General features: G+C 41.6%; 1 protein-coding gene across 8 annotated transcripts in view; it reads right to left on the bottom strand.

The window, feature by feature from the left end:
* NCOA2 (nuclear receptor coactivator 2) overlaps positions 1 to 17,711 on the bottom strand; it is a 286,486-nt gene that overhangs the window by 93,288 nt on the left and 175,487 nt on the right. For all 8 annotated transcript variants that reach the window (XM_070382281.1, XM_070382289.1, XM_070382286.1 and 5 more), the window contains 2 exons: positions 2,953 to 3,057; positions 276 to 448 (listed from right to left, as the gene is read on the bottom strand). In XM_070382281.1, the coding sequence (XP_070238382.1) occupies positions 276 to 448; positions 2,953 to 3,038 (259 nt within the window). In that variant the 5' untranslated portion in view covers positions 3,039 to 3,057. The remainder of the gene's footprint in view (positions 1 to 275; positions 449 to 2,952; positions 3,058 to 17,711) is intronic.

Here is a 17,711-nt window from a genome sequence, read left to right as displayed (position 1 = left end):
ATCAGTGGGCACCTAATTGAGTTTTACTAGATGAAAAGTTACATCACCCTGCCTCACCTTGGCCCCCTCCATCTTTAGGGGATTGCTGAAGTTTATACAGAGGCTATTTATAAACCACTGCAAGTGATACCTGCATTCATCTTGCACTGTGACATCATCTTCTCATCAATAATTTAAGCCTAAGAAATGGATTAAAGGGACTCTGAAGGGATTTCTCACACATGGAGAAACAGAAAGCAACTCAACTCTCCAAAGGATTCATTTGGCCCTCTTACCTTGTTCTTTGATCTGACGAATTTGCTTCACAGTTTCTTTTAAGATTGCACATTTGTCAGGTTTGAAGTTAAAGTTGTCTATGTCATTAAAATTAGCAAAAATCAGCTCTGCAAGTTCTTCGATATATTTATTTTCCTGTTCACGGTTACGTTTCTCGGTGCTCCTTTTGGGGCTATTATGAAAAAGATAAGAATGTTAACTACATCCGAATACAGACAGCAAACAAAAGTTAAATCCTGAATTTTCCCCAGATGTTGCATTTTTCTTTGTTTGTCTTTAAGTCAACCTTGTCCCAATTGGTAATTACAAATTCCCTTATGCAATCATTTGTTCAATGTGTTTAATGTCTCCCACTTGACTGTATGCTTCATAATGACAAGGATGATCTGCCCAACACTGTGCTTAAAGTGACACTTGGTACAAACAGGCATCAAATCTATTATTAAATAAATAAGAGTTTTAGAAAGGGAAAGGAGCTCATGCTTATAAAAAATTTAAGATTAAGAAAGGGAAGTTAAACTAGTTATAACAGGAGTGAATAAACTTCACGGCAAAATAATGAAAATAAATCTTCATCATTTCATACACTTCTTTAGGATGTTAATAATTAAACCCAACGGTCTTTTAAGATAATGTTTAAAAAACCACAGTGCAGCTAGAAACAAAAGTGAAACTGACCCAGGGTCTCTGTTAACTGTTCAGCTGAATGACATGCAAAAAGTAAACAAATGGTCCAAGTTCAACTTGAGTTTTAAAACGTTAATGGAAGGGAGGGGAAAAATAAAAATTGGCAAGATCTTCTCATCTGAATTTGATGAAAGAGCAAACTTAGAAGTTCCCTTTGATAATTACAGGGTGTTATTTTTTTTTTCTCAAATACAGCACAGAGTCCACTGGATGACATTCTAACAATACAATAAATAAGAAAAGTACACTGTTCAGAGTAGCAGCTTGCTATGTTCTTAATATATAATTATTTGTATGTAATACCAATCTATAAAACTTTGTAATTTGTAATAGAGATTCATATGCTTGCATTTACATATTAGCATTATCTTCATCAACTAATAAACCTAAGACAGAACACAGTTTCTCTATTTTATAGTGATTGCATGATTGTCCAAGATCACTCAGTGACCAGAACTGGGTTTTGCTAAGTCTCATTTTCACTCCTGGCTTCTATTTTCTTAAGTCTGGAGAAAGGAAGGCCATGGCTGCCATGCACTAAAGAGCCAAATTCCAATTCTGGATCCTTCTACCCCTTCCACCTCCCTCCATCACCCCAGCCCCCAAAGATCCCAACTAAATGACACACGGGTGAGAAGGGGGAACAGGGGTGGTGGGAGCCATGCACACCCCTAGAACCAGCAGAACACTGGAAGAGAAGAGGCTCTATTTACCACCCGCCTCCTTGGCCAGGACCATGGGCTGTGAAGGCAGTTTGGCAGACAGGCTGAGGCTGGCCAGGGAGGGCCACGGAATCCAGAGGGTGCACACAGGAGCTGGGGACGGGCTGTAGTGTGCTCAGTGGCCATTCAATCTGCTTATTTTGCTTGGCAACTAGATGGGAAAAAGGCTTTCTGCTCTGTCTCCTGCTCCCAGTGCTCTTCCCTGGTATTCCTCACCCAGTCTTTCTATTGGCCATTGAATACAAGTGGCTGTTTAAATGTTAAAAGTATTTACATGATTTAAATCATCAAAAGAGTGAAGTCTCTCTTCTACCTCTGTTCCCTAGTCCTTATTCCCCCCAATAGGTAACAACTCTTGTGTCTCCTAATTACCCTAAAACCATACAGATTCTTATTTTCTTTTTCTACAGAAATGGTAGGATACTATACACATTTTCTGAATCTTGCTTTTCCTCTGTAACAATATTCTTAAGAAATTGCTAAATATCAACCCATAAAGAGTGTCCTCACTCTTTTTCAGAGCTATATTGTGTGTGGAAGTGTCACAACTATTTACATAGCTCCCTACAAATGTTTAGGGTTTTTCTAATCTTTTGTGTTTATAATCTGTGTTGCAATGAGCAACCTCATATATAAGTCATTTTGCATGTGTCAACATATATCATTGGAAAATTCCTAGAAATGGAACTGCAAGTTCAAAGAGGATATGCATTTATAATTTTAACAGATACTGTGATATTACCCCATATAGAGGTCATAACAACCCATACTTCCACCCATAATATATAACATGAAACTTGTTTTAAAAAATTATTTGTTTTATTCACTGAAGATCCTCAGTCTTTGTAATCAACTCAAAAGCAACAGGATTTAACATTTCATTTCTTAGAAGGAAAGAAAGAGAAAAGGAAGAAAAAAAAAAAGCTGGTACTTCTTAGCAGCAAACCTTTTTACTATGGGATCTCTTGTCTTTTTGACATTCTAAAAGCAAAAAGGAGTAAAAATGTGAAACATTCAAGATTATGTAGAATAAACTGGTTTTAAGAGTCAGAGTACACAGGGAACCTAGAGGAAATATGGAGCTTGCCTCTACTTGTAAGAATAAAGTCTGCAACCGATCAGCATATCTAAAATACAAGTTAAATAATATGTATCCAAAGGCTTGACAGTTAAGGAGAAAAACCAAAGAGAGCATGTGAATCAAGTGTGAAACAGATACGATAAAACCTCAAATCCAAGGCTCAGGTGTGCGTGGTGAGAGTCTCACCTGGGTCCGAGCTGGTCAGGACATTCCTTGCGCTTCCGCGTCTCTGCCCTGGATGGGTCAGGGGTGTTTTCTCCCATCCCACTCATCTTGAACACATATCAGCAACTGAAACAGAAAACACAGAGAAAGCAAGTGAGGAGAGCTGATGGTCAATTCCTAATGAGAAGACTTTTTTTTTTAAGTAACCCTGCTTAAGTTAAACAAATGTCAAGGTGAACAATTAGAAAACAAACAAGCCTACCTCAGTGGGCCCACTCCTGCAACAGGAGCTGTATGTCAACAGCACCTGAACTACGATCTGCTGGCCGGTGTTTCTGCTGCCAGCCTCCAGTTTCAGGAGGAATGGTGCCCCACGTGAGAACTACAGGTGCTGTCAGGGGCTCCTCCCAGTCTCTGTTTGGGGTTGGCCAACATCACATCTGTACTGCAATCACTCACTCGTGACAAACAGCCCCGGGAAGAGGCAGTGCCTCACCACGAAGCTGTGCTTCCAAATCTGACCAGGTTTCTCTGACACCCCTGTCCTGGCGAGCAATGTCCCTCAAACAGGATCTCCCCCCACCCCCACCAGGCCCTCCTCTCCCAGTGGCTCCCTCCCTTAGTAGTGACTTCTCACATCCTGCCACCCAGACTCTACCTCCTTCCCTGATTCTAGCTGCTATCACCGAAGGTCTTAAGATGCACTCAAAAGATCAGGAACATTATTGACCTTAGTGGGGGAGGCCACTTATTGGCCCGCTTACTGAATTCCTTTCCCTAAGAAAATAAAAGGATACATAGTAAGAGAATCAGTGTGTTCACATGGGTCATCATGAACACCATCAAAATAACAATTTATATCTGCCAATAACAAGAGCGACAGAGATTTATGTTTCAAAAGAACTATGCAAAAGGACTGGCAAAGATTTTGAGGAAATGGAAGATGGTTGTTACTCAAGGTGTTTAATAATTGCTCAGCAGAGAAAAAACCGCAGCCCGAAAAGTTTAACTCAGCATTTAGCAATCTCTCCTTGAGTTCCAATTCTATGCCACTTCCTCCTGCCTTGTGTCCCCCAGGCTTTGAAAACCACCTTCACCCTCCTTCACTTCCTGCAGTGGCTTCTCATCCTATCCAGCCTGGAAAAATCAGAGGGAAGGGCGAGTTGGGAGAAGGTCAGGGGCTTACAGATGATGCTGGAAGAATGACAGGTCCATTGAGAGCAAGGACAAGGAGGCAGGTGGGCTACGAGGGCCAGGCAGGCCCGAGGGTGAGAGCACCGTCACACAGCCATCCAACTGCCCGGCTGTGCCCAGGCTAGGATCTGGGTGCTCCAGTCAGCGCTCTCATGTCTTCTGGCCTCAACTCTGATCCAAGGGGGGAGGGGAGTTATTTTTTTTTTTTTCTCGAGGAATCACATGTAAGGAGAACTAACAGACACTGGATCAGTTGAGGCAGGTGGTGCCAATTACATTCTATTCCAGACACTGCATCAGGAGGGGACGATTCTGGAAGCCAGTGTGGGAGGTTCCTGATGCTGGGAGTGACGTAACTAAGCGTCAAGGCCCCATGGTGCTCTCACAAGTTTGGGCTGATCAATATAATCTGTGTTTAGTTACTGTTCATTTAGCATTTATTCTGCACCAAGCAACTGCCAGATATAATTTAATCAGCAAAAACAGACTATGAGAAGCTGGAGAGCAAAGAGGCAGGAACCATACCCAAGCTTCACCACGTTAGTTACGGGACCTTAAGAAGCTGTCTCTCGTGCCTCGATTACCTTTTCTGTAAAATGGGGATAATCATTATCATCCATAGCACAAGGCCATGGAGCGGCCCAGCAAAGGGTGGAAGTGGGGCTGACATACAGCTTGACATATTCTACTCTTTGCTACAAAGCTACGGTAAGGGGGTGCTTCATCAAAGTAGCCGTTCTTCCTCGAATCACGAGCCACAGGTCAGGTGCGAGAAGCACCAAGATCTGGACTGCCTGGCTCCCACGCTCTAATCCCTACCCCTTCCCTAAATATCACTCACTCATTCCTTCAAAGCCTGCCTGCCTGCTGCTGTGACTCAGGCTTGGCGTGTGAGGGCCACGAGAAGGGATGTGTCTCTCTAGAAGAAGATGGGGGAGAGGAGAGAAATCCATGTAGGAGATTTATATAGGAAAAGCTCCACTGAAGAGAAGCAGGCGTCCTTTGTACTGAGACACTCTGTTAGTGGGGAGGAAGCAGGGTCTGAGCTGGGCTGTGAGCAGGTGTGGCAGTTGCTAGGGCATTGCAGGAGCTATAAAAGATGGGGGGCTTCCCTCGTGGTCCAGTGGTTAAGAACCCACCTTGCAATGCAGGGGACACCAGTTCGATCCCTAATCTGGGAAGATCCCACATCTGTGGGGCAACTAGCCCCATGTGCCACCACTATTGAGCCTGCATTCTAGAGCCCGGGAACTACAACCAGTGGGCCCACCTGCAGCAACTACTGAAGCCTACCTGTCCGAGAGCTGGTGCTCCGTAGCAAGAGAAGCCACCTCAATGAGAAGCCCGCACGCTGCAACTAGAGAAAGCCCATCCACAGCAACAAAGACCAAGCACAGCCCCAAACAAAAATAAATAAATCAATATTTAGAAGGACAGACGGGGAAGCAAAAACACAAGAACCCAGCTCTGATGACACCTTCCAAACATTCCCTTTCAGTATCTCTCCAGAACCACAATTCCAATGGCTTCACTCACGAGCATGTAAAAAAAAACCACCCCAAACCATTACTCAACCAATCTGAGTGAGCTCTCAACGAGTGACCTAGGGGATTTCCACTCTGGAAATCGCTTTCTATGAATCAAAAAACATTTTTATCATCTAAATAGAATCCCCAATCTGTAACAAAATACCCCATATAGAAGGTATATGTGATAAGTTTGTTGATAAAAAAGCCACCAACCCCCAAAAGCATTTAATAGTAATACTATCAGAATGATCAAAGAGCTTCTCAACATTTAGCTAAATTAAGAGACTGATTTACTTAAAAGTCGTATATACTCAGTTTGGGGATTTAACATTAACGTCAGCATCATCTACTTTTACTTTTCCTCAAATGTGTATCAAATAATTGTAACTCTGCATGAAGGGGCAGCACTGACACATTTCAACAAAACTCTGGACAGAAGGGAGGTGTGAAGCCAGGAGCACAGGGTTCTGGTCTAAGTACAATAAAACCATTTGAGCAGAGTTGTAAAGAACCTGCCTACCAATGCAGGAGACATAAGAGACTCGAGTTCTCCCTGGGCTGGGAAGATCACCTGGAGGAGGGCGTGTCAACCCACTCCAACATTCTTGCCTGGAGAATCCCATGGACAGAGGAGCCTAGCAGGCTACAGTCTTTGGGGTTGCAAAGAGTCGAACATGACTGAAATGACCTGGAGTGCATGCATGTTTAATATTTCACTTGAGCTACCAGTGGTAGCTCAAATGGTAAAGTGTCTGCCTGCAATGTGGGAGACCTCAGTTCGATTCCTGGGTCAGGAAGATCCCCTGGAGAACGAAATGGCAACCCCCTCCAGTACTCTTGCATGGAAAATTCCATGGATGGAGGAGCCTGGTAGGCTACAGTCCATGGGATTGCAAAGAGTTGGACACGAGTGAGCAACTTCACTGGTTCACTGGTACCTACCTAAGGCTGGCTCACAAACCACTCTATTTGTAGCTTTAAAACGTCACTCGTTTTCTCTTTAAGTTATTTAAATGCCAACTTTCCCCTTTTATTATTATGCGATGGCACCTTAACCCAGCTCCCCTGGAGGCTCAGATGGTAAAGAATCCACCTGCCAATGCAGGAGATGGTTCGATCCCTGGGTTGGGAAGATTACCTGAGAAGGGAATGGCCACCCACTCTAGTGTTCTTGCCTGGGAAATCCATGGAAAGAGGAGCCTGGTGGGCTACAGACCTTGGGGTTGCAAAGAGCCAGACACAACTTAGCAACTAGACAACCTTCAACACATTTCTTCAAAATCTAAAAATTTCAGCTTTTCAAATTTCTTGTTTTTCTGTGTCTGCCCCATATGCCGTCTTTTTCGAGCAACTTCCCTGGGCTATCTGTGTGTGTCCAGGACACATTGCCCGCCAACCTTTAAACCACCAAAGGGAAGGAAAAGGACAGGGGTGTGTGTAGTCACGGGTCAAGTTGGGGACAGGCGGATGCACTCTGCCAGCTACAGTAATCAGGCTGAGATGCCCCGATTGAATCACTGCTCATCTATAGGGAAAAAAGACTCTCAGATGGGAAAAAAAGGAAAGAGTGAATTGAGTACTGGAGCAGGGAGAGGAGGGTGGGGAAGGTGGTGACAGGAGCAGACGGCTCCTGCTTGCCTCTCTGCTGCCTGCCACAGGGCCAGAAGCAGGCGGAACCCCACAGCACACACGCGGATTTCCACTCTGCTCCTCAGCGGGGGAAACTACAGTGACAGGACCCTCATCACAGACAAGAACCAAAGGGCTCTGATCTCAGCCTTTCTAACTGATGCTCTGAACCGCCTGTCAAGCCTCAGCTGGCAGCAAGCGCTAGTACTGCATGACAGAACACAGGTGTGCAAGTGTGTGTGCACACACGCCTAGGTGAATTAGATTTTTTGCCACCCAAATAAGAGATAAAACCCAAAGACAGACAGATCTATGGCTTCGAGTATGCATGTGTGCATGCTCAGTAGCTTCAGTCATATCTCACTTTATGGGACCCTTTGGGCCGTAGCTTGCCATGGGATTCTCCAGGCAAGAACACTGGAATGGGTTGCCATGCCCTCCTCCAGGGGATCTTCCCGACCCTCGTCTCTCACGTCTCCTGCACTGGTAGGGGGGTTCTTTACCACTAGTGCCTGGGAAGCCCTCCAGTCTGTATGCACACATAGAAAAATCACTGAAAATAAACTGCCAGGCATAAACTGGGAAATTGGGACCGACATATACACACTACTATATGTAAAGCAGGTAATGTGTAAGAACCTACTGTATAGAACACGGAACTATACTCAATACTCTGTAATGACCTAAATGGGAAAAGAATCTAAAAAAGAGTGGCTATATGTATATGCATAACTGATTCACTTTGCTGGGCATCTGAAACTTAACACTGTTCAAATCAACTATACTACAATGAAAGTGTATTAGAAAATAAATTGTATATACAGATGAGTTTTAATGACTTTTGTAGATCAAAGTTAAATATTAATTTCCAACAAAGGGAAGGAGATGGAGAATACAGAAGGGCAGCATTGAAGCTTCAGACATTTTATTTTGTGAGCAGGTTTAAACTAACAGTTTCTTAAACGGTCTACATGTTTTCAACATTCACATGAAATTAACGTTCTTGAGCATTTCTTTCTGGATTCTGAAATGTTCAGTATAAATCATAAAAACTGAAAATGTCACAAGTAAACTCCTGGGTCGTACCTGATAGGAAATTACAGTCATTGAGAATAAGCCAGTTTCTACCAAATACTGGGGGCAGGGGGGTGCGTGTGTGAAAGGACAAGACTGGAAAAGAAGTTTCAGTTTGTCCATTCTTGCTATCTAGAGCAAAACAATAGCTCTGCTGTTACTGATAGCACATCTTCCCTTACATCCTCTGATGTCAGCCTGTACAAACTAGACAGTAGAGCAAAGAACCAATGTTTGATTTTCTTAAAGTAACAATACTTTGGGCAGGGGTGTGTGAGTAAACAGTGTCAGTTTAATGCTTAGCATAATATGATGAAAGCAAAATAATATGTTAACCCTCAACATAGCTTAAAAAAAAAAAGCACTCTTCTTGCATGAAATTCATCAATGCAACTTACAAGGTAACAAAGCAGGTGTTCAAAATACAATCTCATGCCATTAAAACCAGTTAATCATCCAGAATTCATGTAAACGGTAATGTGTATTTTATCTTTTATCGGTACTGGCCATCTTCCAAACAGGGCCTGTAAAACTGTCAGATTTATTACATGCTGAACAAATTCAGTTAAAGAATAAATAAGGATAATACTACTGCTGAAATCCAAACATAATAAGTGATCAAACATCAGATCTCTATTGCCATTTTCAAGAAAGTTATAAAACATTAGCCTGCTATGAAATTCCTACTTGCAGATGAAATTTATAATGAAAGGACACACAGCGCTGTTGAAACAACTTTTCTTATCAACACCTAACATGGGGAGGAGCTGGCCGATAAATCACCCAGCTCTTGATACGAGACCAGAAAGGCTTCTATGCCTCCCAAGGCCTTCTGGCTCTTCTAAAATGCTCTCTACAAGATGCTGCTGCTGCTAAGTCACTTCAGTCGTGTCTGACTCTGTGCGACTCCATAGACGGCAGCCCACCAGGCTCCCCCGTCCCTGGGATTCTCCAGGAAAGAATACTCGAGTGGGTTGCCATTTCCTTCTCCAATGCATCAAAGTGAAAAGTGAAAGTGAAGTCGCTCAGTCGTGTCCGACTCTTCTCGACCTCATGGACTGCAGCCCACTAGGTTCCTCCGCCCATGGGATTTTCCAGGCAAGAATCCGGGAGTGGGGTGCGACTGCCTTCTCCGCTACAAGATGCAGGTGACACTACTGTGTCATCTGGGGTCTGATTCTTCATAAACTTAGTAAGACAAAGAAACACTCAAGTAATACTAAAAGTGTACATACTTCTGTTTGTTTAAACACTTTTCCATTTCTATCCTATTGAATTCATCATGAGACGATAATCTTTGAGGGCCCCCCACAGCTCAGAAGTCCATGTCAAAAGTTCGATGTAGGCATTGTTTCTCTATCACAAGTAAAAAACATTTGTTCATTCTAAACTGTAAACAATTTTTTCCTCAGAGTATACTGTGTTCCAGGAGGGTCTTGGTTTTACAAAAGCGAATTTTCTGGATCAGACTCTGAAGAAGTCTAAAGAAACACAGCATCTAATGTTGAAATATACATAATGTGCCTTAAGGATGTAGAGGCTTGAGAAAGGCAGAAAATCAAGTGGGCCAACCCTTAGATGTCAGTTAGATGATACAGCAGTGAAGACAGGGGAGGGGGAAGAAATCACTTTCTAAACAGTGTCAACTAAACAAAATTACCCAAAGCAAACAATATTTTGGCAAGACCCCAACTCTTGGCAGGAGTTAACAAATTTTCCATGCAGTACATACATAGGTTGTATGAAAGGATATATTGTTGGTTCATTCAAACAAGCAGACAAAGAAGCAACACACATACAAATACAACAGAAGCAGGACTATGAACATTTACTGAAGGCAGGGCTGAAAGGACAGAGAAAAAGACCAAACTTTTCCTTCCCACTGGGAAAACAAGTAATACATTAGCACAGTGACAGAAGATGCTATTCAACATTTCAAAATTAAATTTTAGTTAGTAAAATGGTCTATGATTTCCCCCAAAGTGTTATTTTTTACTAGATCTCAAGAACAGTTTTAACTTCATCTTTACCCGACAGTATTTTGTTTCTTGCTTTTCATACAATAAAGTTGTAGTTTACCCCATACATTACAGTGTGTATTTACAGAATGAGACTCACACAAGTGCACATTAATTCATGGAGTGACAACAGTCAGGTTGCTGCGTTTTAGGAAACTCCCTTCACATAAATCCAGAAGACAGGGCATCTGATAGGAAACAAACTCTCAGTTTAACTTCATTACCTTTGAGCAACTTACTCTACACTTGCCTTTTTTAAAGTTAACTGCAATAAGCCAAACACATACTATTACTATTATGAGATGATTTTTCAAAGATAAAACACTAACAGTCTCCAGTTGGACACAGGAGTCAAAAAAATACCACAGGCTACAACTACAGCTCTTCTCCAAGTAAAATGGCTTCACTACCTACCTTGTCTTATGCTGTTTCTTACTCCACGGGAACAGTAATGACTGTGTATAAACAAACGTTCAAGCTAAAAGTTCCTTCCTTCTCAGTGTGCTGCACTCTTACATTTACTTTTGTATAATGGCCTTAGAGTGGTATATTAGACAGTAACTAGAAGACATATTCCATTTTCTGACCGAAAGCCAATAATCCTCATGAATTTTTTAGCTGAGAGACACTTCAAGATGCCATTGGGAAGACGGTGAGAAACACATTAGGCTGCAAATGTGAGGCAGCAGCTTTTTAACACAGGCTGCAATAATCAAGTAAGTGGCTAAATTCATGTTTGCTGGTTACACAAATATTTTGCTGTAACATTTCCATCATTTCCATCTCTACAAAAGAGGGGAAAAATATCCTCTCTGAAAGTCTTCTCTTAACAAAATTCAGTGCAGAATGTGTCAGGATGAGAGAGCTTTCTAAGGTGTGTGTGTGTGGGGAGGGAGGTAGATCTTGTCTGACGATAGTGGCATAGGACAGTTTCCACTTTCTCAGTTCTCACAGGCTAAGGTCCTTAATTGCTGGTAGCGCAGACGGTAAAGAATTTGCTTGCAACGCAGGAGACCCGGATTCAGTCCCTGGGCTGGGAAGATCCCCTGAAATAGCAACCCACTCCAGTATTATTGCTGAAGAATTCCATGGACAGTCCATGGGGTTGCAAAGAGCTGGACACAACTGTGCGACTAACACACACAAGGTCCTTAGTACTGCTGCTATACCCAACTATGTCAGCCGGTGCGAACACCGACAGCCAGGAATAGCAAGACTGGGTTTTAACAAGGCCTCGGATGAGGAAACACCCAGGGAATAAGCTTCATTCCTTGCATAATGTAAGCACTTTAAGCACGGTGTACTCAGTCCATATTTAATACTTGGAAAACCAGTTCTCACCGAAGGCTTGGTATTCTGGAAAGAAGTCATCAGACTAAGAACCACAATGTAACACTTGTGTTTTGAGTTTCATAACTTGTCCAGATTAAAATTCAATTCTCTTTCTTTATTCCGAAACCCATTTTAGACTTTGAGATTAAAAAAAAAAAAAAAACCTTTCTAATTTATGAGAAAAACTTACTGAAATGGTTAAGAGAAAGACAGCCTCTACCCACATAAAAAGTATTTATTATTCAGTTGTAAAACATTTTAAAATAAATGACAATATTCTCCCACAGTGTAATATGTTGATTGCTTTATTATTATTTGCGGGAGGCGGCTAACATTTATTCAGTACTTACAAGAGTTAAGCACTTTTCTTAAAAACCCATTTTGTTTTTTCTGTATGTGCAAGTACACACACACAGAGACTAATCTCTTACGGACTATCTAACCTCTCTGACCTGTTTCCATAAGTAATTTGTTCAAATTACACAGACAATAAAGGACAGGTCAGGAGTCAGACTCCGGTGTAATTATAACAGCTATCATTTACTGAGTGCTTATCACCTAGGCAGGTATTCTCTACGCACTTTATACATAGGTAACACCTTTAGTTCCTGTAACTATGATTATCACCATTTTACAGATGAGGAAACTGAGGTATAAACAAGCTACAGTAAGCTGGTCAAGGCCATATCATTAGAAGTTTCTTAGAGTTCATTCGTGAATCCAAACAGCTTCGCAGTTCCTAATCACTACAACATGAGCACCAAGGCTCCTATCCTTGAATACTTTCATTGAAGAGAGAGACAGACTTATGTAAACTACAGAAAGCAGTATATTTTAATTCAATTTGATAAATGCTAAATATGTAATTTAAAAGTACCCTTTTTTTGGCTAAAAATATAGCAGTATCATTGCAAAATGCAAAATACTGTAAAAAATGTGTAGATTCTTTCTTCTATTCATTCAATAAATAATTAATGCAGCAGGCGATGCTGTAGGCATGGAGATAGAACCTGGAAAAAAACAGGCAAGAGCCCTTGTCCTGTTAAAGCCCACATTCTAGGGTAGAAAAGAAATCTCGCATTGGTTCATAAGCAATTATACCCTGAAGAAAAATGAAGTATTAGTTATTAGTGAATTTATTATGAAGTACTGAAATAATAAAACCAGCTAGGAATTTTCTCTGGTATACCAGGAATTCTGAGTTTCATTCAACATAGAAAAGGCCTTCTTTTCCTACAGAATCAGCAGTATTAATTGGTTAATTTTAAAAAGGCAGTTATCAAGAGCAATTATAGAAAATGATACCTACTACTTAAATCATTTCAACTTTAAACATAATACATTTGAGTATCAGTCTCCACTGGGGTTTCATATTGTCTTTCTTGCATAAATCAGACCTATCATTAAGGCATTGTCTACTACTTTCAATTTCTGTTTATTTAAAATATAATTAGAACTCATAGACACTTAGAGTTCTTGTAAGCGCTCATGAGGTATAGCTTTCATTATTTTTGCCAGCCTTTTATAAATGCAGATACATACTTGGGAGCAATTTTGATCCATCTGACTGAGTCTTTTCAAAGTATTTTAGTTTTTATAGAAACATATGTATCTTTTCACACAAACACTTAATCAGTTACATAATATTTATGTGCTTACAATAACACCGACAACTAGCATAAAGCAGTCTGGACTAGAAGTTGGCCTTTTGGTACGCATGCAATGTCACTGCAGTGCAGAAGTGGGGGGTGTTCTGTTTTGCCCACCAGCCTGGGGTACTCAGAGCCTAGCATTCTTGGGATTTACAGAGGGAAACACAGATCACATGGTCCTTTCAGCCTATCAGTCCCAACAGAACTTGATTATGAAAATCAGAATTTATGCAACACTAACTTGATAGTCCCTTGGACTGCAAGGAGATCCAACCAGTCCATTCTGAAGGAGATCAGCCCTGGGATTTCTTTGGAAGGGATGATGCTAAAGCTGAAACTCCAGTACTTTGGCCACCTCATGCGAAGAGATGACTCATTAGAAAAGACCCTGATGCTGGGAAAGATTGATGGCAGGAGGAGAAGGAGACGACAGAGGATGAGATGGTTGGATGGCATCACTGACTCGATGGACATGAGTTTGAGCAGGCTCTGGGAGTTGGTGATGGACAGGGAGGCCTGGCGTGCTGTGATTCATGGGGTTGCAAACAGCTGGACATGACTGAGCAACTGAACTGAACTGAAATGCTTATGAAAGAATCTAAGTTGATGGTGAACTACAGTTAGAAAAACTAATTTACAGAAAAAAAAAAAATTAGAGGAAATTTCACCAAAATATTAGCAGCTAAGTCTTGCCTGGAAAATCCATGGACGGAGGAGCCTGGTAGGCTGCAGTCCATGGGGTCACTAAGAGTGGGACACGACTGAGCGACTTCACTTTCACTTTTCACTTTCACGCATTGGAGAAGGAAATGGCAACCCACTCCAGTATTCTTGCCTGGAGAATCCCAGGGACAGAGGAGCCTAATGGGCTGCCGTCTATGGGGTCGCACATGACTGAAGCGACGCAGGCAGCAGCAGCAGCAGCATGGGTATAATTTAATTTTTGTATTTTTCCAATTTTTTTCATTACATCAGATTTTGATGAGTTTATCAAAAGGAAAAAAGGAGGGAGGAGGAAGACCAGGCTGTGTCACTGGAAAAAAAACAAGTAAAACAGATTCTTTTAAATGATCAGCTCTCCAGAATGCAAATTATAAACATACAAACTGTTTACATGCTATTTTTTAGGAAAAATAGGGTATAAAATGAGGTCAAGCTACTCTGGTAAGAGGCAAGAAAAATGCCTAAAGTGAATGAAATAAGAAATTGGATCTCATTTTACCATTAAGTATCAGCAATGAAATTTAAAGTATAAATTCTTTGTTTTACCAAAGGACATTCTCTAATAGTATTCTGTAATTACTAAAACTCAATTACAACCAAATTGTCATATTTTCCAAATTCACCCCAAGTTCTTCTAAATGAGAAAGATGGAGGCTTTTGGTCCTTTCAGACTCATTACTGTTAGTCTTTCTGAACAATCTCATGTTTTCTCTCTCCCATGGATTCAAGTCTTTTAAAGCAAGAACAATGTCCAAGATGTCCAACAATGCCCACCAGAGCCTTCCAGCAAAGGTTACTCAAATTGCTCTTCCTCCTCAGGAAAATCTCCTCTTTCAAGTTCAGCTGGAAAGCCATCCTCTTTATGTGGGCCTCATAGATTTCACTAGGAAGAAGTAAAGGTTCCCTTCTACTGAATGTTCCCTGGCCCATTACTGTGTTCAGTTGCATCTGATTCTGTGACCCCATGGACTGTAGCACGCCAGGCTCCTCTGTCCATGGGATTTTCCAGGCAAGAATACTGGAGTGGGTTGCCATTTCGTCCTCCAGGGGATCTCCCTGACCCAGGGATTGAATCTGCATCCCCTGAGTCTCCTGCATTGGCAGGCAGATTCTTTACCACTGAGCCACATGGGATGCCCCTCCGTGGTCCACAGGACATACAACTAGGATAATGCTTCTTTCTCCTGCATCGTTAGTTGCTTGCTTCCCAGTGAGGGTCCAGGCCACTGTCCTGGCACCCACACACTGCTGCCTCTTGCTCCAGGTTCTGGGTGCTGGAGAGGTAGCACACTCGCTTTACTTTTCTCATTCATGCTCATTTAACGCCAAGCAGTCCTATGAGTTCTTTATCTCCAGTCAAACGGGAACACGAAACAAAGGCAAGACATGTCCCGGGGACAGAGTATAGAACCCAAACAAAATGTCTGTGGTTACAGAAGGAAAAAGTACCTAGTTATATAGCTCCTTTGGGCGGTTTAAATTATGTTTCCCGTATAAGAAGTCTTTTTCTGGAATACTCTTTTTTATGTTCTTTCTCTAACCTCTGCCACAAAAGTGGAAAGTGAGCAAGGAGGAAAAACTTGGTTTGGTGGGAGGACCGCTGATTCATTTTTTCACCATACAAATTCCGACAAACTTTCTTCTGGTCAGATCGTTACAATAACTCCAAACAGTATTCGCTACAAGGCAAGGCTGCCATCAAAAACAGAAGGCAGCGCTGGGTCAACAGCACCCCCTCCCCCAACCCAATTTGGTCTTACAAAAATAAGCCAAATTAAGCATTTGTATTTGCAAATAACACACACCTACAGAAGGGCTTACTGAGAATTACTAGACTTCAGAAAAGTTATTTACATGAATTATTTGAAAAGACTTTAAAAATTACTTTGGCACCTGAACATATAAGCCAAAACACTTCCTTTCACCATTTTCTTGTCTCCCACACATTGGTAATCTTCAAAACTAACCACACTTTAGGGGCTTCTCTGGTGGCTCAGATCATACAGAATTTGCTTGCAGTGCAGGAGACTGGGGTTCGGTCCCTGAATCGGGAAGAACCCCTGGAGAAGGGAATGACTACCCATTCCAGTATTCTCGCCTGGAGAATTCCATGGACAGGGGAGCCTGGCAGGCTACAGTCCATGGAGTCTCAAAGAGCTGGACACGACTGAGTGGCTTTCATTTTTCAACCATACTTTAGTTTATGAGAGATTTGCACTTCAGTTTAAGTTTCAAACTTGGGACTCACAGCTTTCAGTGGAAGTAATCACATCATTAGTATCATGATATACAGGGGAACCCAATTCTCTGACTTCAGGATCAGAGTGGGTGGGGTGCAGTAGGGGTAGGGTGGTTAGAGAACTTTCTAGGTGTGACAGATTGACAGCAGTACTGTTCTGGAGAGCAGTCAGTGGACAGCTTTCTCCTCTTTCCAGCTCCAGACACAGAGTTACCACATTTTGGGAAACTAAAAATATATACTGGACTCAAGAATGGAGCTTCTAATTACCCTTTTGGTAGTTAATACCAACTTAAACCCAAATGAGTTGATAGTGTGTTATAAATAATAACTTAATAGATTATGTAAGGGTGGTCTAGAATAGGCATTGAAATGATTAAAACAAATTCCTCCTGTTGTAGAATGTGCCATTCTATATTTTATATATATAATTTTGTTTGTTTATTTTGGGCTGTGTTGGGTCTTTGTTCCCATGTGGGGTGGAGTGTTCGCTAGCTGTGGGGCGAGGGCTTCTCGTTGCAGTGGCTTCCTTGTTGTGGAGAACAGGCTGTAGGGCTTCTAGGCTCTAGGGCACAGCTCAGTTGGTGGGGTATACGGGCTTTAGCTGCTCTGCGGCATGAAGGATATCTTCCTGAATCAGGGCACGAACCCGTGTCTCCTGCACTGGCAGGTGGATTCTTTACCACTGAGCCATGAGGGAAGCCCTTGGTTCTGTACTATTTATTTCAATTAGTCCTAAAAATATGTTTGCACTGAGAGAGTAAAATATCATTGTTTTTGTAAAACCTACACCTATGGATAAAGATCTGTAAGGCCACTGTACCTTATTTAACCATAACTGGCAAGTAATCAGCATGAAATGAAAACTTGAAGAAAATTAAGACAATTGCTTGACACATCAGAGACACATAACTGCATCATATTCCTTTTTCCTAGTACTGGGGCAAAAAGAGAAAGAAGTCATTAAGCTGAAATTCAAACTCTGGTTTCAATTAAACCAGCTGATGTGGAGAAAACTAAGCTTTTGGAGAAATCACAACACATTATATATATAAGTCCACAACACAGGCAAATGATTTCTTTAGCTTAGTGTTCTAAGGCAGTATTTCAACATCAAGAGTCGCAACTATTAGGGCAAAAACACATTTGGGCCCTGGACAATTTAATTTTATATAAGGTTAAGTTTCTAATTAATACGGGTCTCTTTTTGGTATTAAACATACAACCTAAATTAAAGGGTTTAATTTAAAAATCTACTTGCATTTCTTTCCTTCTGATGTTCAAATGTGCTGATAATTATTAAGAAGCTGCTTGAGGGCAAATTCCTGGGCTCTCTGGACACTGTAATGTCATCTCTGAGTAAAACACAGAGCTTAGCCTCAAGAAGTCA

This window comes from Bos mutus, chromosome 14 (genome assembly GCF_027580195.1).
Source record: "Bos mutus isolate GX-2022 chromosome 14, NWIPB_WYAK_1.1, whole genome shotgun sequence".
Lineage (NCBI taxonomy): Eukaryota > Metazoa > Chordata > Mammalia > Artiodactyla > Bovidae > Bos > Bos mutus.
The sequence above is the reverse complement of the archived record's forward strand: the minus strand, read 5'-3'. Positions and strand labels throughout refer to the sequence as shown.